At 39.3% G+C, this 24,170-nt stretch overlaps 1 protein-coding gene across 2 annotated transcripts; it reads right to left on the bottom strand.

The window, feature by feature from the left end:
- Positions 1–1,679: 1,679 nt before the first annotated feature.
- Positions 1,680–24,144, bottom strand: CHKA (choline kinase alpha). Of its 2 annotated transcripts, XM_040067094.1 has the most exons (12): positions 23,809–24,144; positions 20,404–20,515; positions 13,474–13,527; positions 9,632–9,745; positions 8,876–9,009; positions 8,499–8,603; positions 8,081–8,139; positions 5,894–5,981; positions 4,865–4,973; positions 4,279–4,385; positions 3,864–3,945; positions 1,680–3,085 (listed from the first exon to the last, which is right to left on the bottom strand). In XM_040067094.1, the coding sequence occupies exons 1-12, from the start codon at positions 24,120–24,122 to the stop codon at positions 3,026–3,028; spliced, it is 1,338 nt and encodes a 445-aa protein (XP_039923028.1). In that variant the 5' UTR covers positions 24,123–24,144; the 3' UTR covers positions 1,680–3,025. The 2 variants fall into 2 exon arrangements, with proteins under 2 accessions (XP_039923028.1, XP_039923029.1); XM_040067095.2 differs by lacking the exon at positions 13,474–13,527.
- Positions 24,145–24,170: the final 26 nt, after the last annotated feature.

Below are 24,170 nucleotides of genomic sequence, written 5' to 3'. Positions count from 1 at the left end.
TCATCACTATCAAAAATGTTTAATTTACTAATCAACTGTATCCAATTGAGCCCAGAAACATCTACTTTTGTTTAAGAGAAGGCCCCAAGACTGTGTAGGGAAAATCCTTAATGAGCCGTAGGTGAGGCACTTTGAACATTTGCATTTTTTGTCTTACAGTAAGTAGATGTAGGAGTGATGGGGGTACATACTAAATTGGGCCAATTACCCACTGAATCACCTCCAAATGGTGGCTGAGATGAGCTGTCCGGCTAGACAAGCAATAGCTTCCTTTAAAAGTAGAAAGTTTTCTTCTTTTAACTCTTATAACAAAGGTCACATTTTCACCAGTTAATAGCAGGTCCAGAGAAAAGAACTCACAAAGTGGAGATAAGACCCAGCAGTTTCAAGAAAGCTCAAGCACAAACTGTTTTTACAAATCATCTGAAAGGAGGATCTATCAGTAGTTTTTTTAAACTGCCTTTCTGAAAAGCAAATCAGCTTGACCACAGCCATTTTGAAGTTAAAGAACTAAGAAATACTTAACTACCTTTACACTAAATCTTATGAAGTACCAACACATTTAAACAGCTGCTTTATCAGCCTATAAATCAGCTTTAACATTCAGTGACTATGAGTAAAGAGAAGGTTTTATTCCATTTTGCCTACTTTGTCTACTCCAAGTTCTCCAAGAAAACAGAAGGAACTTGCCCTCAATAGGCTCAAGACTGAATACTAGGAAGTGACTAAGCATTGTCTCCGCTCACAAGTGTTGATTTACCTATGTCCCACGTGTACTACACAACACTCAGGGGCATCTCATCCTTCAAAAAACCAATTTCCATTACAGAAGGCACAGGCTGGAGCATGCTTTGCTTTCCTTCAAGGTCTTTCCTCACCCTGAGAGATCACAGTAGAAGTGCTGGTGTACAACTGCCATTCTGGGACCTACTCAAAGCATCTCACACCAGGGAAACTTGAGTTTCCTCTCTGAATTTAAGAGGCACTGCAACTTCCTTAAAGGGGATCACCTCCAATCACACTTTTTATTTGTTAGGACTACTGTGACTGAGTCCTCTTCCCTATTTGGTTCTGAGAAATGTGAAGTGATGAGTCAGTATCCACGGGTGGCTTCTCAAGAACTTGAATTTACCCTTGCAATGCTTTCCAAGATTCCGGACACCTATTACATGCCAGTATTTTCAAGTATCTGCAAAGCCTCATTCTGAACTGTTTGTTTGCACCCCTTTCCCTATACTGCCATTTCCATTAAGTTTGCTGTGTGCAACAGTACTGTAAATGAAGCCTTCAGCAGCCTAGAGAGGTGACCTGGCTGCTGATACTGGCACACCAGATGAAGTGTTTGCAGTAAAATTCAATGTGTGCTGGTACCTTTTACCTTTGCTTTGAGAGCAGTCAACAGGGTAGGACAGAATGAAGTGCTTCAAAACTCCTCCCACCTCTAAAGCTATAGGCTTAGAAACCAATGTTCAGTCTGCTTTTCATTGCTTGCTTTAAACACCTTTCTTTCTATTAGAATTCAATTATACAATAAATGCTGAAGTTTAAGTAGAAGATATATCTCAGAGCACTGAGCTTGTATCTCAGTGTACCTTTGCAAGGATCCAACAGATAAAGGCCAGAAACAGCAGCTATTTTATCCTGCAGCTGTAACAGAGACTCAAGAACATCAACAACAATGTTTTTAAGTGCTTTATATTTATTATAAAGTATTAATAACTAAATGTATGGAAAATGATTCTCTGTACAAGAGAGTAACATGACAGCTTTTACAAGTTCTGCTATACAGTACATGAAATGCTGCAGATTTTTTCAGCTGCTTCAAACAGTATTTGCTATACAAGTCAAAAAGGGTAAACTTAGAAGTTTGTTTATAATACAGTGTGTTAGAAAGCACAAACAAGTAACATTCAAAATAAACAAGCTCCCAAAAATCAAAAGAAATCTTTAGATGGCATGTACACAGATTATAATCAAGTTTCAATATACATGTTATTGTTCCCCACAAGATGCTCCACTTTACTGGATTCCTGGAACATGATGAGAATTGAAGGTGCAAGAAAAGCACCTCTCCAGCCACATAAGAACTGGATGGGCAGAACAGCGTTTTCCTTAAGTGTTCTCCACAGTCTTTGGCTCTACTAATTATTACAGCCATATACTGTGGCAACACAAGGAGAGAGTCAGGCCTCAATTACCAGTACTGTCAATGCCAATCCAGTTATCTGGGGAGCTGCTAGAGCAATTCAAGGCACTCTTCCCAGTGCTGCTAGCCCACAGAACCCCCTGTGCAGGACACAGCATTTTAAGAGAACCGGGCTGGGCTAAAGCATGTTCTTGAACAACATGGAACAAACAGTTCAAAAACTCCTTCAGAATGTCCAGTTCAAAGCTCATTCATACTTCTCTTCCCAGGCACACCAGCCTAAGAGAAACATTCATATGTGTGTCACTAACACTTTAAAGCACACTGCTTCAATGTGTTTAGTTGCTTCTGGTTAAAGTGGTGTAAGGTATCAGCAGCTTTGAAGATAGTGTTCTTGGGGCATGGTGAACCTAAACTCACAGTAAGTTTTTAAGCCTACTTTCACAGTTTAGCAGTTGTCTCCTTCGCTTTTCCTTCTCCTTAAGAGGCAGTGTCTACAATCAGCTTTTACAGCTGTTCTGCTTACAACACAAACCAGAATGCCAACACCCCCAAAAACGTACCCACAGCAAGTTTGCTCTGATGCATGTGGTATTGACACTTAATTGTAAGCTTCTCCCATAATACAAAATAGCTTCTAGATTGTAAAGATTTAAAGATGTTGCATGGCTGTATTTTACTTTTGCCTCCCAGTCTCATTCCAACTATTTAACGGAACTGTAAACAAGTAATTTTTATAGTCCTCAGTACTGTACACCTGCATTCCCAGGAACTGGAATTCAGTGACACCTTCATTAGAGATACAGTAGCCTAAGCACAGTGAAAGTTCTGTCCAGCTGCCCTCTTCATTCAGTAACCAACGGGCCACTCCTCCCACATTCACACCTTCAGCTTTCTCTTCTGATCAAAGTAGGCATCAAATCTGGATAACGCATATTCCTGGAGAAATAAGAGACATTCAGTAATCAATACAGTACACAGCTGTTTTCTTTTTTGGGATGAGGAAACATAATGAAGGTATTAACTGTGTTACTTTCCTAATCTATCATCTCAATGCACTAATTAGCTCTATTCAGAAGGATAATCTCTCCAGAGGTGTTCTGGCTTCTTAAAAGTTTCCTCCAGTTTTGTTTCAGCTCTAACACAATTAGCTGCTGCCAAAATGTCAGAAAAAAACAGCTACTAAAAAGGCCAGGACTTGACTGAAAAGGCTGGCTCCTGCAACACTTCTGGTAAGATACTGCACATATCTGCCAGTGCTATCGCTTTACAGTACACTGAGCACAGACCAAGAGCCAGACTGATCCGTTTCTCAAGTACAAGCTGCTACCTGGCACAGCTATTGCTGCACACTGAACATCACCATGGGACAACGTGCACTTCCAGTATTCAGTTCAAAATTCTCACTGCATGTTGGTTGGCCTCTCTTGCCTGGGATGTCTTACTGCAGAATCATGCTGCAAGACAACCTGACACAAGGCTATACACTCTCTACATAACCATGGGAATAATTTCTGAAGTTTTTATGATCTTAGATGTCCTTTACATTCTTAAGGAAAGAGCACAAACTAGTAACAAATGGATTTTTAGAAGCTTTACTCCACTTAGAAGATCCTAGTTACTGTGAGAGGCCATTCCATTGCCTTTTCAATAATGTACCATGGGTTATTTAGATTATTGGTTTTTAGTTGTGTAAAACTACAATTAAAAAACTTACCAGGTACCCAAACTCAATGGATGAGATCTTTGCTTGTATAATAGACCACAGACCCCAGAAGAAGTGTGATGCAAGGGCAAACCTGAAATTACAAGGCTGTGTTATTGAAATAAATACCCAGCTAAGTCACCTTATTTCAATGTCCTCTTAGAACAGTATTCCCTAGTTTGGGGATGTCCACACCTTTTCTTCAACTATGATACTATAAAAATAATTCCTCATGGAGTAGTATTTTGTTTAGTCCACTATTAGTGTATATCACATATCTAATGTTACAGTGGACAGATTGTTCTTTACCATACATAAACAGCTTTCAATCTCTCTTGGCTCAAGCTCCTCTACCCAAGTGAGATATTATATACAAGTATAGGTACCACGGTGGAAGTCTTAAGATACAGTTGTAAAGGCAAGTTACCTGTTAACTTCTACCAACACTTCTTCTTCTAGTTTGGACTTCTCTTCATTGCTCAGATTTTCAAAGCCATCCTGGAATGCAGACAGGTAACTGGAGAGGAAATGAAGCTGGAAGGCAAGTAAACAACTGAGATGTAACTCTTTATCTCAAGGTATATTTGTTTCTTTCAGACCTAGGCAGAAATACTACTAAGTTGGAATTTATTTTTTCCAAACATCAATAGTGTTGAAGTTAGCTTTAAGATTAATGGTGCTTCTAACAATTACTTCAAAGTCTGGTTTAAGAGAAGTTCTAATATTAGGACAGGCATCATATTGCTACTGCCAACTGATTTCATAGTTGCCGTCTACAACTACTGGACTTCTTGTAGTGGATGGCTACACAGCACATAGTAAATATTCTATCCTGAATAGCTGTTAAGTTACTATGATTTTTAAAGCAAAGGTAGCTAGGATTAGAGACAGTACTACATTTAAGGAAGTCATGGAGGAAATATCTTGGGACACAGTAAGTCCAAAAGAATTGAAAAATAGTTAAGATGTGAAGACTGTGGACACTGGCATTTAACTCTGCCTTTTGTATCTACCTGTTGTTTCTTCGAAGGATATTTAAGAACACTGGCTTTGAAGAATGGGTACTTCTCATATGAGTAATCATACATCCATTCACAGAAGTGATTTCCAATGTCAAATCCTCTGAAAAAGAAATAAAGACAAACCACCTCAATATTTACAAACTAGCAATCTGGTGTTTGTTTTAAGCAAAACCAAAATCAAGTTTAAAAGCACAGGGCTACTCGGAATTTACTGCAGTAAATTTGCTGGAGGTAGAGAATTGATAAAAAGAAAACAAATTTTCACAGGTTATTATAAAACAGTTAGTAAAGAGGGGCAGTTAAGAGTGAAAGCTACCAGCTACATGAAAATAATAGACTTTGCTACTCAACTTTATGCCAATGGAGACAGTAAAAATACGTGAGTAAGCACTGCATCTCAGCATGAAGTCAGATGTCTCTAATATTGGTATTATTGCAGGCAAGGAGATCATATTCAAAGGTATCAACATACTCCACTTTTACATTATTGGAACTCATTGTTTTATTATGTTCCAGCTATGGTGATGCTTACTCTCAGTGACTATAGACACTTAGATCATCCTTTAAAACACTAACTAGATGGCTGAGGGAAGAAAAATAGGCATGTTGCATAACCATGTAGTGGAAAACTTGTATTCTCATCTGCAGATGAAAAAGCCATTAGAAAGGACAGAAGGAAAAAAACCACAAAAGCAAAGCTGCCCTACATACATACGCAGACAAAATCTACCCTTCTCAACTTCCCAGTAGAAAAATTCTGACATGCAAGAAAGAAGCCATTTGTGCATAAACAAGCCCTCTAGTCTGCACAAACAAAGGAGCCCAAAAACTTTGCCTCTGCTGTGTGCCTAAACTCAACAGCATCAGAACCAGAGCTGTTTTGATTAGCTATGTTTGCTAACCACCACCATCAGAGCAGAACACAATTCACTAGAACAGACAATCAGTAGTACAGCACTTGGCCCCCCTGTAGCATGCTGAAAGGAACACATTCCCATGCTGAAGAGAAAAAGTGTTTACCGGTAATTATAGCTGCTGTATTCAAAGTCAATGAGCATCAGCTTTTGGTCTTCTGAACTCTCTCTACCTTCCAGAAGTAAGATATTACCTGAAAATTAAGATAATACTGCATATTTAATAACACAGGAGAATCAGAGAAAAGCAATACTGTGTATCTCAAAGAACATTGTTCAGCTAATCCCAGTTATCCCTTATATCTGCACAGAAGAATTATAGGTGTGCTGGTTTTGGCAGGGGTACTTAACTTTTTTCATAGTAGCTGGCACGGGGCAATGTTTGGATTTGTGGTGTTGATAACACAGGGATGTTTTTGTTACTGCTGAGCAGTGCTTCTGTAGAGTCAAGGTCTTTTCTGCTTCACACCCTAGCCCAAAAAGGGACTGAGGGTGCAGGCAGTTGTGAGGAGATACAGCTGACCAAAGGAATATTCCATACTATATGCTCACTATATAGATTGGGAAGAAGGAGGAAGCAAGGATATTTGGAGTGATGGTGTTTGTCTCCCCAAGTCACTGCTGTGTGTGATGAGGCCCTTCTCTCCTGGGGATGGCCGAACACCTGCCTGCCCACGGGTAGCAGTGAGTCGATTTCTTTGTTTACTTTGCTTGTGTGAGCAGCTTTTGCTTTCCCTAATTAACTGCCTTTATCTCAGCCCATGAGTTCTCACTTTTACCCGTCCAATTCTCTTCCCAGCCTCACCGGGAAGACTGAGTGGTTCCGTGCTGCTGAGTTGCCAGCTGGGTTTAGTTAAACCGCGACAACAGGAAAAGCCAAGTTGCACTGGCTGTTCACCAGCTCTCTGGAAGTTGAGATGTATAGCTTTACCTTGTAAAGCTGAAAGCAAGGAAGTTTTTTTCTGTACAGGGAGAGGCAGATTTGTTCTCCCAAGGATCCTCTTTCCCCAGTTTAGCTTGAAGCTGGCTCAGGTAGCCGTCAGCCTTAGCAGTCCTTGCTGCATTGTCTCTTTCCACAGCTTGAGATCTATAAATTTCACAGCATCTCTCATATCAACATAGCACTATCACTGATCATACAACACTTGGACAAAAATTGCTTTTCAGCAGCCTGAAAGTCAGCCTGATCACTCCACTGTTCTAATATGTGGCACAACCAGTACCTATGCAGAAAGTTTAGGTGATTGCTTATGTGTCTTTCAATTCACATAGTCACTATAATTTATCTAAAAGACATCAAATCTGCCTCTGTCAAGGAGCAGTTAGTAAGTGTAGAACAATGTCAAGCTCTGCAGTAGTGTGACCTCTGTCTGCATGCACATCTGTTCCCCATGCCACACTCTTGCACCAAAGTATTTCACACATACCCTCCAAACCCCTTGGACCTTTAGACTCCCCACCTTGCCTCAGCCCTGTTATGCTCTGACTCCAGTAATGCAGCTTGCCACATCATCAAGGAGACCTCAGACTCCACCCTACTGACACCTCAGGCCTTTTCCCCATGTGCTGCCTATCCTTATGTGTCCATCCTCCAGGGCAGTTCCTCAGCCTTAGCTGACAAAGCTGGGACCACTGACAACACAACTGCCCTGCACACAGTCTCACTAGAGCATCCTTCCAGCTCAGCCCAGCTTACCCACTGTTCAGCTGACAGGGCACACAAACACTGCATACCCAACACACCTTCAGCCTTGCTTCTTCATCTTTTTCAGTAACTTGCTCTGGAAAATAGTTATTCCTTCCATGACTTCCAGAAAACAAAAAAAAAGGTGGATACGGTTTTCCTAATGTTTCTTACCAGTACAAGTTAAAAACTGTCACATCAAACTATCCTACTCTCCATTTTCACCACTCACTGCACTTCTTCTGCATCCTTCTTTTAAAATGATTCAGTTATATCCTGCTCTGATCATGTAAAGCATACCTACCAGCAAAGCAAGGTATGATCTAAACAGAAAGCACATAAGGCTCCACATCATCCTCAACTGACCCGTACTAACAAAGCATGAGTACATTCTTGGCTTAACCCAGCCATGACACCAGAGTTCTCTGAAAAAGCCCGAAAGGTTGCAGAAGCCCATACTTTGCTTTGGTAGTGCAGCACACCAGAGTGCACAGGCTGCTGCTTCAGGGCAGTACCTCCACAACATCGTTACCTCTCAGAGAGCAAACAAGTAACCAGGACAGGCTCAACAGTACATCACTGAGCAACACTGAAATATTAGCAGCTTACCCTCTTGACAATCGTTGTGGCAAAATACGACTGGGGAAGAAGTAGCTTCAAGCATAGCTCTAGAATAAAGTAACAGAGCATCTTTTAAGTAACAAATGACTAAGTTCAGTTCCACTTCCAGGTAATTTTGTTCTAAGAATTCAAAACAATTCCCTCCCAGCAGCAGCCTATATTCTTAATTAGGAGCAAAACATCAGCACAATGAAGTCTGACTTCACAATCAGTAAGTCAGATCAGCAATTTCATAATAGAATTTTTTATTTGTATGAGACTCAGGTTGGTCACAGAACCAAGACCAATCCCCGGCTAAGTAAAATTAATAGAAAGTGCTATACTGTATAACATGTCTGAACAAGGATACAAAAATCCATCCAGGAACTGTGGAGATTAGAAGATAGTGGTAGACAAAGTAGACTACCTTAGATTTTTCATTTCCTGGGGGAGATTGTAACTGAGAAGTTTGTTCAGTTTTCTAGTTTGGGATTCTCTGGTAAATTTAATTCTCAGCACTTGATTTAGATACCTGTTAAAAAAAAAAGACAATTAATACAGGATTTGTAACAACAAGCAGATTATTCTTCCCATACTATACTATCATTTAAACTAAAATTGAGGGAGTTTGAAAGAGTTACTGAAGAAAACATTACTGTTCTTCAAGATAACTGAAGTCCTTCATGTGATAGTTTCTGGGTGAAACAGTGAAAGTTTGTTCCTCTCAGGCATGCAGGAAGAATGATCTGCTTATCAAAATTACAACAGGTCTGTTTTCCTCCCATAAAGTATTGCGTAACTTACTTTTCCATTGTTCCAAAAAGCCACTTAGGTTCCTTATTAAATGGCATTTTCATGCCATGAAATCTGGCCATCTTCTCAGCTATTTCAGCAGATATGTCAGGTAAGCTTAGTTCTTCAGTGCTCAGTTTCCTGCTCTGTAATAAAATACAGTATTCTTTAAGTACCGTTAATTGATGAGTTACAGAACTGTGATTAATTATAAACACTAGCATTAGGCTCCATGCAGTACAGTGTGAAACACTAGCATAGTACTCAAACAATACACTTTTGCTCACAGATGAGCTTACAAAGTTGCTGCCTATGGAAAAGCTGTTAGCCAGCCCTACTTACAACTTAATCAACTCACTTCTAGATTCAAGACCTGAGGAGTATCACATCTCACACTAAGAATATCTTCAAGGCAGATCAAGTATAAATATTTAAGAACATCAAAAGCATCTGCTCTCATTGCTGTTAAAGGCAAGTGTTACTCCACAGCTTCCCCATGCTATGTTTGGTATCTAACGGGCTTTTTATCTTCATTTATTAGCCTCTGCTAGAGTTGAAGAGTTTTTAGGTATCTCCCCCTGGCAAGAGCTACAATGGGGCTCTCCAACACCCACTCTAACTGTATCAAATTACAGCCAGCAATTACTACAGGCAGCCAAGTATTCCATTGCAACATCCCTGCTTTTCTGGGCAATCCAGAGACCTTCTTGTCATGATCAATTAAAACAGCTTCCAGCAGCCCACTAACTAATTAAAACCAGGACTTACGGGAATAAATTCCTCCAGTCGCCCTTGTGGGAAGATTCCATACAGCTTGGGGCCAAGCGCTCTCTCTGCGAGAATGGCAAACATAACACTTTCCAGAACCATGGCTTCTGCCCCCTACCAAAAAAATTAAAGCATTAGTTGGTGCTTGCACAGAAATTAACTTGGGTGTGCACAGTAGCTAAACTGTAACCAAGTGAGAAATTCTAGGGCTAACTTTGAAAAGACTCAGCATTTTACTAATCAAAGTTTCTTGACTAATAACCTTTAGTCAGTCACCACAGGAGCAATACAAGTATTTTGCTTTCAAATTTAAAGCTGGGGAGGAAAATCTGTATTATTTAACAGGTACTGTTGGTGGGCCAGGTCAGAGGAAAACTAAAACACCCTCTCCTCTCTAACCTGTGGGAACTCTGCAAATTTATTTCCTGGAGAAGTTCATCCCACTGAAACACAACACAGGAACAACAAATATCCTGTATCAGCTATTTTAACACTTCAGAACACTGCCTCTCAAAAGGACATTTTAGCTACACAAGTCAATGAAAACAAAATATTTTTAATGGAATATTTTTATGTAATAAAACAACTTTTTATTTAGAAGAATAACTTATGTTTTCCTCCCAATAAGCACATTTTAAGTATTCCTTTTTAAAATTTTTTTCAAGTGAGGAAGTAATTTAAGCTCGTGCTAAGGAACATGTGTGTGTGAATAAATGTTCTTCCTTTTCTACCACCAAACATCTCAACTTTCAATAACTTTTCTTTAAGGTTGTCTTACATCAATAGGCTTGGTCCATAACAAGACAAGCAGACAGCTTTTTAATATAAATGCTTAAAAATTAATAGAAATATGGAAAATTTAGTCTCAAAAACATAGTTAAAAATCACTGAAGTGTCATTTTCTGGATGGGTAAGATTATCTCTAAGCAAGCACAGAGGTCACATTATAAATCTCTACTTTTAGCAATTATGTTCACCAAAATCCAGCTCTACTCAAATCCTAAAGATCTGCCAAGCCTCTGCCTACTTTTGAGCAGCTCATCTCAAAGTCAGACCCATAACACTCTAAGGCATAAGAATGAAGAGCACAACATTAAGAAAGCTCTCAGGTATTTCTGACCACATTTCCTTTTGCATTATTGCAGTCAAGACAGTATCAGACAGAATATAACTCTGTACAAGTTCCACTCTTGACTAGTCCAGGCAGCGCTGTTGATAAATTTTTATTATTGTCCCACACCTTATTTTTCTGATATCTTCAATAAATTCTAGCATTTCATATTAAGTGTAGTAAAGATTCATGAAGCATTGAAACTTTAGTCACTTGCATAAGAATGTATTGCATCTATGTTCTTCACCTCTTTTTCATCCCAGTTCCTCAAAGCACCAAATGCTTTATCCACTAACACATCAAAAAAATATTTTTAATCATTTTATGTGCCCTCACCATCACAGGTCTGAACTCTTTCCATTCAGTTCTGAAACCTAATACCAAGCACCAAAAAGGAAAATAAGTTAAAAGCTACTGAATGTCCACTCTATTATTAACCAACACTGACTTTGACTGCACCTGATACAACACCAGGCATTTTTAAGTCTGTTCCCATTAAGGTGGTCAGTTCCTTGTTTCCATATCTTCGTGAAAAGCACGTAAAAAGTACAAAAAAAATGGAAGTACAAAAAAAAAATCCTGTTATTAAGCCATCTCTTCATGCATCAGAAATGCAAGCATTAGAAGAACTTCCTCTACTGAAACCAAAGGATTATTTGAGCACAAGTCCAGTGAGAGTTTTGGAACAATACCATCCATTAATCTCAGGCACAAAGGCTTCTCCATAATGCCCAAGGGACCTTTTACCAAGTCTCTACTCCATACACTACTGTCAAACACAGGATAGGTTTGGAAATAGACTACTAAAGGACATTAAAAAAACCTCTGTAGCTTACTTTATATGGACATTGAACAAATCTGACTTTCACATTCATGTTCGCCTGATGACTTCAAAGGATCAAGCATTGTAACCAAGGAAATGATGAATCTCAGTACCTTCAAACACTTTGCAATGTACTCATGCTGCCAAGACAACAACCTGTTATTTTAAGATCTAAAGCTCTCAATTTTGACCAGTTTCAGAGGTTCATCCATAAGTACTTCCATTTAGATTTCTGGAGAAAATCAGACCACTCATGTTTTTAGATGAATACTTAAAGATCAATGTTTTGTTTCAAACATAATTATACACATCTTATACAAGGCTTTCCCAGGATGCAACTCCTATACAGGCAAGGAGAGGTCAAAAGCCTTTCTACACTCCAGTTGAAACTGAAGCTTCTGCCTTTTTCCTGCCTTAACAAATATTTCACTATAAAATACACAAAGTAGTCATATTCTAAGGAAAATTACTGCAAATTATAGCAAAAACAAAGTAAAACATTCTTGTTAAAAGGCCTTATGAGCTGACAAGACTATCCAGTGTTTAGACGATTGTCACACACCAGGCAGCTCAGAAGCCACAATGCTTTTGCTAGTGAACCCAGAGAATTTTATTCTCTAAAGAATATCATCTCCTCTCATAACCTAGACACAAGAAATTAACAAATCCATCCTGACAGTAATTCTTGAGAACACAGATTCAACAGTGAAGTTTCAGCACTATGAGATTAATAGCAGAAAACAACCTATCAGCAGAGAATCAGTATTTTCAAGTAAAAATACCACAAATGAAGTTTTGAAGTTCAAAACCTTATTTCCTGTACTGCAAAACTTCTCTGAGCATCTGTCACCAGGGTGGGGCCTGTTTGGACTTTGGTTTTCTTTTATAGCCTTAGGTTTTTTTTTTAACAGAATTGTTGTTGAGGAGAAATCAAGCCACCTCCATTTTTCATCTTTGAAAAAAACTGAGGTATCAAACCAGTACATTTTTCTGTTCAATCTGTTAAATTCTCTTCAACTGATTGGAGCTGTTCCAGTAAGCTAACAAAGTTCAACAAAACTTCAAAAACAGTCATTCAACAACAAAAAACTTAAAACCAGATTCAACTCACTAGGAAAAAAAAAAAAAAACAACTCCAAACCAATGCTTGAAAATGTTTCAGATGGCATTGCCAGAAGGCCAAAAATACAAGGAGAGAAAAGCAGCATTCATCAATTGAGTAAAATGTATTTTTAGCTAGTCACTGCCAAAATCATTACAGAGCTGAAAACAGAGTACACAACAACCAAGGCATCTGGCTAGCATGCTGCAATGTTATCCCTTACTGAAAAAATAATGCCACAGTAGAAATCTAAATTACTGAGTCCTCTTCAGATGACTTTATGAAAAGATACACTCAGCCAAATATTATGCTGCAGGAGAAGAAATTATTCCAAATGCAAGAACTTTAAAGTTTACTGAGTAGAGATGACCCAAGTACAGTGCTAATCAGGGAACACTTCATGCTCAAGAGCAAGTTCTCTCCAGCTCCATGTACTTTCCTCAGAGGAGTTCATCAATGTATTAGAAAAATAAGGGATTAGGTAAAGTGGAGAACTGATGTTCATCTACTTAAGAAGAGTCTACTAACTAGAAACTGCAGTACTGACACAAATATTCAAAATGGTAAGAAACCAGTTAGGGTAGAATAGGAGGGCTGTTTCTTCATGACGCGGGATGCTTGAATCTTTCCAAACTATGTGCAGACACTCACATAATGTTGCTTCTGTGAGCAAATAAATTTAATTACTTTTTACATTTTCTAGACACAGTCCAGGTGGACTAACTACTGGTTTAAAACAAGCAGGGATCACTACATTTCCCTATAATCTATAACATTCTGTGAAACAAGCAAATTTAATTACTCACTTGCAAGTCATTTTCCTCCTGATTCTGTACAGACTCTCCCTTATTACAGGACCTCTATGAATGAGAAAAAGCAAACACAATGAGAAGATGAAATTTAAAGTTATTAACCTGCAACCACCAGAACAAAGGGAGTGGAAGTACCGGCTACAGTTAACTAAAAGTCTCAACACTGTCTTGGATCTGTGACAGCTACAGCACTAGTATCCATCTGACCTCTGACCGCCACACTTTCAACAATTCCAAAATCTTTCAAAAGGATGTGCCACTGAGACCAAGCCACTCACGTAAATATCTGATTTTCACTTATATTTCCACTGTTTGCCAGTCTTTCAAAACAAGATTTGAATGCACCATAAGCTCAGAGGAACATTTTTAATTAAGAGAAAATTAAGTCCCTCTGCATGACATCTGGGATGAGATTCTTCCAGCCAAAGCACTTGAGACGCATTACAGAGATTACATAAAAGCCTTAGAAGGACTATTGGAAGAGGCATGTTAGGAAGGTCGCAAAGCACTCTTTTTGCCTATTATCTTATTTTCCAAATTTCTTGTGGCTAGAATTTCCTTATTTAGAGTGTGCTGTCTTGGCTGTATGTCCAGTGTACCACCGTCTGTGCAAATCCAAGATTTTTCTTAGAATGAATTGCCCATGTAAGCTCGAGGTGTCTCAGTAGGAACCACAGTATACTAGCAAAACTTTAACAAGTTCCATGCATAGTGTTTTGTGCTACGGTTGTCAGGAGTCATTACAAAGCGGTTTCAGAATATTAAACCCTCAGCAACTGAACCCTCAATGGCACATGCTTTTAATAGAGCTGCACATTTAAAAATTCAAGATGTATTAAAAACCTTGTCCTTTAAAGGGCTTGAAGGTAAGGAGAAGAGAAAGCAAATGTTTGCTTAGAATTAGTGACAGTTTGTGGCTGCTATTTATGTTGCAATTCCACCATTTAAACCAGACTAGCTTTAGAGGCCCATAAAGGCAGCCTGCATCTCTACCTTCTGAACACAAACACTGCATTCATAGAACCATGTGCATACCTTCCTGTTCCAAAGCTCTAACATGTCCAAAACAAGGGTGGAAATATGAACTTAATGGAATACAGTTAAGCAACACCAGCTGCCTTAAGTACAATACAACAAGCTAATGATTTACACAAGCTCTGCAGTTACGGTATTTCAGAAGCTATAGAAGAAGGATAGTTAACAGCAATCGATGGTCTTTCAGCAAGTACTTCCCATAACACTACTATAGAAGTTTAAAACAAGACAATATGGAAACTACCATTACTTTATATTACTTTCAAGGAAATTAATAAAGTCCAAACATACTCACTACAGCTATATGTGTAACTACTCAGTAGCATTAAAATCATTTATGGAGGGCTTCTCTGAACAAGCATGTTCTACATCAATACCAGATTTTTCTTGAGCAGTCAGAAAGTTACTCACCATTCAGGAGTCTTTCCTGATAAATGGTGCTCCCAGAATGGTTCAGTTCAATCAGAAGGCAAGCACATTAGACTTTTCCCTAGAACCTGAACTGGCATCTGCTTTCCAGAGGTCATACTGTATAAAAAGCTAGCCAGTTCCAAGAGTCCACCTCAAATTAGTGTTGGAGACAGCCTAATGGCATCTACTGTGCCATTAGAAAGGGATAGTTAAGGCTTTACAGAAGTCATCACAAGAGGAGACTTCTGCAGCATCCCTTCCTTCTTCTCTGTTCCCTCATGAAGCATTAGTTTCCAGAAGAAAATGAAAACAAATATGTAAACGGGAGCTTGGAGAGGATCAGTCTTCACAAGTGGCCATGTACGCAGCCTAGGATTAGGAAATTCTTCACTATACATGGGCAAGGAGAACAAAGTAAGCAGGATGCAATATTGTGTACCAGAAGTTTAAGAGTTTAACAGATTAAAGTAGTAGAATTTGATTACTTCCTGATTCCATAATCACCTCTGAGAACAGTGGTCCAAAAATAAGGCATCCCATATTATTTGATCAACCTATTTAGCTCACTTGTTCTTGGCTAAATCAATCCATTTCAGTTTTTCCATAACTAACTGCCTACTCCAACTCATGTCCAAATCTGGGAGCTATTTACATCAACAGAAATGAGGCAATTTTAAATACCTGAAAAAGAGAACCACTGAGTAACTGCTAGAGCTTTTTAACTGCTCTCTCTACATGGAAACTAACTAGAAACAGACATGTGTTCTATAGCTTCAAGATCTCCTCAAATATTTGTTCAGAGCTTTTTCTGTTGTGGGAAGAGTTATTCTGAAAGCCCTGAGAATGTTCACTGCAGCTTTAGTAAGGGAGGACAACTATATTCAATAGAAGTTGTTTAGAGTCCAATTTGTGATCATGTAAATTGATTTTAATGCAGGATACGAGACAAATGGGAAACAGCACACATTGATCTATGCTCAGATGACCAGACAGTGATTATACATCCGGCAATTGGCTTCAGAAAATTGAGTTCAACATTTTCTTCCTAATGCCCCCAATTTATTTCTTTTGTAGCTGAAAGATGAAGTCTCTTACAAAAAAACCCCCAAATGATGCTTGGCCAGAGAATTCTGTACAGAGAAAGAGCTTTTATCTCTTTTTTTATAAATAACTGAGTTCCACTCACAAATTTAAATATAATATAACTCAAATTTTCTGAGCTTACTCAGCTTTAGTTTTCAGTACTGGAATACCTTGAATTAGATAAATCCCTAGGAATTCATATCTTAAATCACAACATTACAAGGAATTGCCTCAGAGGCTAGAGGTGACCTGCACAGGGGAAACTTTACTAGAAGCTGTTGGCACACATCAGTTTGAACTTCAGTGTATGGAACAAAACCAGCTTTAGATTCAGCAACAACTATTTCTACTTCTACGGATCTGCCATTGATCACTTATCCCAGTCAGACCTGTAGAACTGACACTAATTTACTGAAGTCCTAAAAATCTAGCATGTGAAGAACTCCCAATTCAAGCTCTACAAAAGCCACAACTCCAATCCTCTACATTTCAAGCTACCATTCTGTTATGAGGGAGCAGAGAAAAGGAAGGGACATTTTTTTGATAGTCTGTTATTGCTGTAAACATTCAGATGCACAGACAGTAGCTGGTGCTACTTAAGGCTTACTTTTAAACAATGAAATCCAGTACTAAAGAAAATGAAAGCTGTAGAGAATGCTCCACTTCAGAGATCTCATACTATACCGTGAATCGTGTCTGTCACCTGGAAACCAGAGTGCTCTAGGCACGATCGCATGGGCAAGCCTGCAGCAGAGAACACATGCATATACAACTAAAGTGGTACATTACCCCCAGAACACCCTTAATGCCACCCAACACAAATATATCCCCGTAAGAGGTGCTTGGTTTCTTTCAAGCCTTCTGCCAGTGCCAGGGATTTGTAGTTACTCCATGCTACAAACAGACATGGACACCAACAACCACAGAAGACGTTGATAATTACAGTTACACAGCAGTCTGCGTTTTATTTAGTTACACAAAATAAAAGGCAGCAAGGCAGGTATGAAAAAGATTTACCACAGAACTGTGGCAACCATTTATACTCATTTTGCATCTGCTCACATAGAAATTGAGAGACCAGAAAGGAACATTAGGTACACTGGTTTGTTTTTCCTCATTTGTATACAAGATTTTGTTTTGGCTGTTGTAAAGTAACAGAGCCCCAGTGAGTAAGAGTTCAAGATTCTTTTGACACTTGTAAAAGAATGGGAATCAATCCCTGAGTTACCTTTTGATAGGTGAACTTAAATTTCACCTAAATTTGAGCTTATTTTTTGTCGATGCCGCCTTATGTTGAAATCCTATTAGCATTTTCAAGATGCTATTTTGAATTTACGTAGAAACACTATAGTGATACGAATATAAAATCCAGTTTTAAAGTCTGGACATTAAATAGCATATTGTTGGATAACCTTTTGTTTCAGTTGTTAACACTAATATAACAACAGTTAAAGACATTCTGTCACAGCAAGTTTTATGCTCAATGCTCCCCTTTAAATTTAGCAACTAAGCTGGAGCAAGAATAAGTGAAGCAGGGTAAGACATTTCCCTTTTTTCAGTGTAGGACATATCTGCATTGTGCCTCAAACATTGGAGTTTTAATGTGGTTAGTACTTTAACCTCTCACAAGTACAATACTTGTCTGGAAAAAAAGTTCTGCTCAAGGATATACTCAAGAGAAGTCCTTGATTTATAAACACCCATGCCAGTGTGACCATTCATAAAAATGGCCGAGCCAGCATAGTTCATCTCCACCCAGCTCCCCCCAAAACAGTCATGCACACAAAAAATTGGCTTAAACATATCAGCTATGACAGAGGAAGGCACAAAGCCTTCCCTGTGTGGCAGCTTTAGCCAGCTGGCATGGTTTATATTGGATGAGTTTCATGTACTGACATTTGTGTCTTCCAAGAGTCATAATAAGCAAACTGGAGCTATTTTCATACTGCAAAAAAGGTTCATTTAAAAGGTGGCTCAAAGAATTATGGTGCCAGTATCATTCATTCTTAAGTTAGTAATCAGGGATCCATTTTTCACTTGTATTCAAATTTTTAACAAACTTGTCTTCTGTATTTACAACAATTTGGTGCAGGTTGCTATAGATACACAGTATTTGCAGTAAAGGGATAAAGAACTGATATCACTGGTTTGTGCTTCAATTTCAACAGAAGGTAAAATGGACAGGAGTTAAAACATGCTACAAAGGCTCAAACAAGTGGTAACTACTAATACCCAGTGGCAGTTACAATTAAGTCATTGAGAATTAAGTGGTGATTTTAACAAAAGGTCTCAAAACTCATCTTACTTAAGCAGTGTTCCTTGATTTCTACAGGGTTTTTAACTTAAGCAACTCTACTAAAAGCGTCAAATTACTCCCACTTAACAGGCTTGTCAACATTCTGCTTATGCCACCCAGAAGCTCATAGGAATCCTAGGGAAGGTTTTCAAAATACTCAATAAAACAGTTTGCTTATATTTTAACTTGCATTTAAGGTAAAGGGGCTGGAAGAGACAAATGTTTGTTGACAAAAATTGTGAACCTCAATGCAATCAGAGTTTTACCTTGGGACTTTCTCTGCTTACTTAACCATTAGTGAACTGCACCAACAAGAGCAGTCATTTCACTGCCACTATGGAAATAAACGAAGTTAGACATCTCAAAAGATCCTTCAACACCAAGAGCAGAAAGGTTAGAAAGTTATGAACACACTTTCAATTTTCAAACCAAATTAGTTCTGATTTTAGAGCCCAAAAATTTATTTTGATTTCTTCTGGATAGGGGCAAAGAAGAAGCAAGTTTAAAAACACCCTGAGGGAGGAAGAAGTCGGCCAAATTCTAGAGTCTACTTTATTTTTCCTTTGAAAAATAAGGGAAAGGCCATATTTCTTTACAGCTCTTGGGAAACAGAAGCTCTACCACTACAATAGTTTTACTGCCCATGTTCCTACTCAAGCTTTCTACATATTAACTCAGCATTACATTGAAACCATTAATAATTCTTAAAAAGAGCCTCAACTTAGAATCAATAGGAGTCATTTTGAAAACAAAGTTTCACACCACCCTTTTTTTCACTCTGCTTTTAGTTTCTCTTTAAAATTAAAGACTATTTAAGCTTGAATTACTGAACTTCTACACACTTTTCTTGTTTAAGAGTTTAACTTTCCCAACACACATATGGTGCTGTAGCCAAGCAATTCATGCTATTCCAAATATTTTACATATTTCTGGTAGTTTGTTACCACAGGAAAGTTAACAACTCACATAATATAATAAAGGAACGCTTCAAAGTCAGTAAAGCAACAGTATTTAATGAGACTTCTAATAGTAAGCTTGGTCAAGACAGCAGAAGCAGGAAGAATGGGCTGAAATTTCAGGAACAGAAAATCTTCTGCAGATATTGGATCAGTTGTTCAAAGCAAGTGACTGAGTACTGGAAAATATAAAATTAATGGATAATAAAACCAGATCCTCTAAGTCAAATAGAAACAATTGCCAACATACAGATGTGATGTTATGAAGCTGCAGTCTTTCATAAGGTTAAACACTTACATTATGATTGCTTATTTACAATATAATCAAATGTGTAGCAGAGATGGATAAGAGAAGATCTGCTGTACAGTCCTAGAGTAACAGTCTGTGAGCTTTAGAAGAGACCACATGTACAAAATAGTCTTGCTTTTAAATGTTACTATTTGAAACAGATTTGTCAATCACTTCACTTAAGGTGTGACAAATTTCAATACTATTTACATTTTACTAACCAAATAAACATATCATTAAAAGAGTTCATCAACACATCTGGTTAAGCTTCTATGCCAGCTATAAGGCATTTCACACATTGAGGAAAGCATGTTTTGGAATGAGATGACTATACAGTATTGATGTTCATGCTTCATTCTTATTCTAAAACTATAGATCAAATTTTCTAGCAGCACAGTTACCCATGACATCTAATAAAATGCTTGAGCAGTGTACAAGCTTGGCAAAACCTTCAACTAATCTCAGAGATTCATACGTGCTACAAGATTTAAATGAAGCAGTTTAGTCTCTTGCAACCTAGCTAGTTATGTCAAAGTCCTACATTCTGTACAGGAGCAAATTTTTCTGAAACACCACAGTCCAAACTTCAGACCATAAACAAAACATTAGTGCCCAAACAAACAGCAAATGAGCCTTCAGCTAATTCACGCCAGTCGGGATCTGCGTAGAAAGGAGTGTAAGTTCTAGACAATAACAAACCATAAAGAAAACTGCTTTCAGCTCGCAATCTACCCCCCACCACAGAAACATTCCCTAAAGGCTAAAGCTGCAAAGTGTCACAAATGAAGATCTGCAAACATATTACAGTGAAGCTACAGGAACCCTCCCACTCCCAAAGCACTTTATGTACTCACCATCTGCAAGATTGCACCGTATAAACGCAGGAGAACTTTCCGTGGTTCATCTGCTACTGTCTCAATGGCATCAGGTAGTGAGCACTGAAACAACATGTTGCTGAGGCCTCCTCTGGAGAGGGAGAAATACATTGATTAACTAACTTGGATAAGCACATGTTTTGTTTTCCACAGATTAGAGGTGCATTAAGCATCCTTTTGGTGTGATTAATTGGTCTACTCTTAACAAGAAAGTTTTCCAACAGTACCAGTAACTCATAACATACAAGGCTTCGATAAAACAATGGCAGCTTCATAATGTACCGTTCACCACCCAGAGTTACTGATCCAAATTACAGCTCAAGCTATGAACAAATAGATGTAAAATGCAACAACCAACTATGCTGATCTAAGTAAATTATTTTCAGTGATGCTGGAGTCTCGTCAGATATACTTGGCCGCATAAGCAGAACAAAGGCAGAGTAAGTATAAAATCACACAGTGAATATGAAACTAAGTTTGAATTAAGAGCTGCTATCACTGGGCAATATTGGCAGCTATAAAATTCAACTATAAATATTTAACCTATACCTGTGCTGCAGCATTGCTGATAAAAGTCTTACTTCTGCTGTCTTTCTTAGGGACATATTTTCAATTTTGAAATTCACAATTAAAGCAGTTCTTTATTTGAAATAAGTTGCTCATGTATTTGTCAAATCAAAAATCACACTCAGTTCTTCTCTGATCCAGTATCTATTTAGATTAATAAAGCTGTGGAAAACAAAACAAATGCTGTCACTTTTTCCTGTACAAATACTGTCGTTATTACATGAAAATTACAAATTATTTCATGTAATTACATGAAAAAACCAGCATGCTTGTGTATCATTTGAATGACTGAAGCATAAATTTCCCTAGATTGTGTCTATCTTGATGAGATTCTAAGTTTCTTGATGTTCCTGTAGCTCTTAAGAAGACTCATTTACTCAATCCCCACTTTCTTTACTGCATTGCCTTTCTGCATTCTTTTCATTATCATTATGTTAATGAATTAAATTTTTAAATTTTCCTTCTGCAAGTGATTTTGCCTATAACATAATACATTGCAGTGACCTTGAATTACAAGAATCTACAGCAGATCCAAACTGTAGTGGCTAAAATGCAGTTCTCAGTCCTAACCTGACATTCCTTTCAATGCTTTTTCAAATATTCTTCTGGGCTCTCTTTCAAAACAGTGGGGAAGCAGAAAAGACTTTCTGGAAAAAAAGGCTACCAAGAAGGAGACAGGGACTGGCCTACACATCCAAAGTCAGCAACTGAGAAGAAAAAAAAAAATCTCAAGAAAGCAGGGTAAAACAGCAGCTGCACAATATGCTTAAGAAAGGAGACAGAAAGGAAGCAGGCAGCTTGGCAGGCATCCAAAAAAGGATGTTTAGAGACAAGATATGAAGTAACTTTGAACCATGAAGGTGAACAGGTTGGAAAAAAACCCAAGAGACAGATGGAAACGATATCAAAGGAAGAGCAAAGCCAGCTATTCAAATGCAATCCAAACATTGGTTGGTTATACTAACTACACTTCTGGCTTTATCTGAGCTGTGCTGGTCAGAATTTTGTGAAAAAATATTTGCCACCTTTCCTAAGTTTCTGATGAAACCTTTGGTGAAATATCAATAATTAAATAGAAGAACTAAGCATTTTGAAAAATACCTTACAAGAAATACTAAAGCTCAAGAATCTGTATAGTTACATGACTTAAATAAATGCCCAGCCTGCACAGTATGAAAGCCCAGAATTTTTTTTTTAATACCAAACAAGCCAAAGTGGAGTGCCTTAGTGATGCTGAACTCCATTGAACAGAAGTTTCACTTTAGTTTAAGTTCACTATAGCATTTAAGATTTCAAAAGTTACCTGGAAAAGTTAACAAGGAAATCCACACAGGAGCATAATAAAAGGCACTGTTCTTCTGAAAGGTCAGTAGACTCAGCAGCTTGTTTAAAGGTCAATAGGGCACATCTCACTCATACAGAAAAGGCTACCAGTTATTTAACTGACAGCTGTTAAAGAATAGGATTTTGCAATAATAATGGACACACTGGAGAATGCACACTGACCAAAACCAGAATCAGCAAACCAATATGATGCATCTTCCAGAGATGAAAGTGGTGAGAAGACTTTTGCAAAAAAAAAAAAAAAAAAAAAAAAAAAAAAAAAAAAAAAAAAAATCCCGACTACCAATTATCCTGGCTTTATACATTCTTAAGTTTCAGCTCATCTTCTCTTCTGCCAAATCTGGAAACCACCAAGCCATTTTTAAGTGGTGTCTTACATGAGAGGTTTCCAAGAAGTGCAAAGATAACTGTGCTAAAATGTAAAGCTTTAGAAAGTAAGTACCAAAGTCAGCAGTACACACTAATACAGATGAAAACTTAATTAAGCAACTCAAACTAGACATATCAGACAAGTCTATTGTTTAGGAATTGTATTGGTTTTGTAAAAATTCTCTCCATTAACTCCTTATGATCATATCAAGTGAGGAGAAACAATCTAGAAAAGCAAATATCACGTGCACTGGGTCTCAGTGAGTTGCTCATTTTTCAATAAGGCTCTTAAATTTAGAAATAAGCAGGATTCGTTTTAATCATACTTTTATATATCAGAGCTTTGGCAACTGTGTGTGCTCCCTTAGGGTAGATGTGCGCATGTTTTGTGTAGGGACAAAAGTGGAAACATTGGGAAAGCAATCTGACAACAGTATCCTTTGAAACTGTCCCTGGCTGTATGTTCGATCAGGCAGAATGATCAGTCTGGAAGATGTGAGACAAGTGGTGCGTAAAGGGGAAACTGAACTAACATCGGTTTAGTTAAAGCAAAGTAAAGATGCTATTTAATTCTGCAAAAAAAGGCAAAGATCTCCAACACATGACATCATATGGCTCCAGAACGTCCCCAATTTACATATTTCTGCTGCCAGCGTGCTGAGTCACGAGCACTCGTTATTGTGTGCTGTAGAAGATGACTCACATCACCGTTACCTGATGACTTCTCCGCGCGGAGCAGCCAGGGCCAGCCCAGCAGGGCCCTTTCCCCCGGCAGGGAGCAGGGGTTTCTGCCGGCTCCATCCCTCTCAGGGCCGGGCGCGGGGCCCCTCCCCCGGCGCGGGGCCGAGACGGGGCCGTCGCGATGCAGCAGCCGCCGCCGCCCCCCCCCCCGCACCACCACCCGCCCCGGGCCGGCACCCGGCACCGCCCCCGCGGCGGCCAGCCCGCTCCCGCCGCCCACTAAGCCGAATTCGCGAGGGATTTAAAAAGAATAAAATGAAATTAAAGACCGAGCCCCTCGCCTCCCTCGCCGGGGTCGGCTCGGACCCGCGGCGCGCCCCCGTCCCCGCCCCCTGGATGAGCCACCTCCCCCTCCGCGCTGACCTGATGGGGCTGATGTGCAGCTGCTCCTCCCGCAGCCCCCGCCAGGCCCCCGGCAGGAACTCCTTGCACCACAGATACGCCCGGCGCCGCGTCCGGGGGTCGAGCGGCGGCGACTCCTCCTCCTCGAGCGCCGCGGGCAGCGCCGGAGGCAGGGTCGCGACGCCACCGCCTCTGCCCGCCGTGGGGGGATCCTTCCCTTCGGGGTCGGGGTGAGCCAGCGGCGAGGGCGGCTGCCCGGCCGCGGCGGACCCGCGGCCAAGGAGGAGCCCGAGCGGGGACGGGTCGGCGTCGCCGTTGCAGAACTTGGTTTTCATGGCGCGGTGCGGGGGGGGCGCGGCGGCCGTTGGGGCGGCGGGCGGGGG

Source organism: Hirundo rustica, chromosome 6 (assembly GCF_015227805.2).
Source record: "Hirundo rustica isolate bHirRus1 chromosome 6, bHirRus1.pri.v3, whole genome shotgun sequence".
NCBI classification, from domain to species: domain Eukaryota; kingdom Metazoa; phylum Chordata; class Aves; order Passeriformes; family Hirundinidae; genus Hirundo; species Hirundo rustica.
Note: the sequence above shows the minus strand (reverse complement) of the source record. Positions and strands in the feature narration are given on the sequence as shown.

Coding starts and splice junctions, on each gene's coding strand:
- CHKA (XM_040067094.1), bottom strand. CDS start 24,122: ATGAAAACCAAGTTCTGCAACGGCGACGCCGACCCGTCCCCGCTCGGG. Junction 5,982..8,080: donor CCACAACGATTGTCAAGAGG/GTAAGCTGCTAA, acceptor CTTAATTTTCAG/GTAATATCTTACTTCTGGAA. Junction 3,946..4,278: donor GTGTTGGTAGAAGTTAACAG/GTAACTTGCCTT, acceptor TTGTAATTTCAG/GTTTGCCCTTGCATCACACT.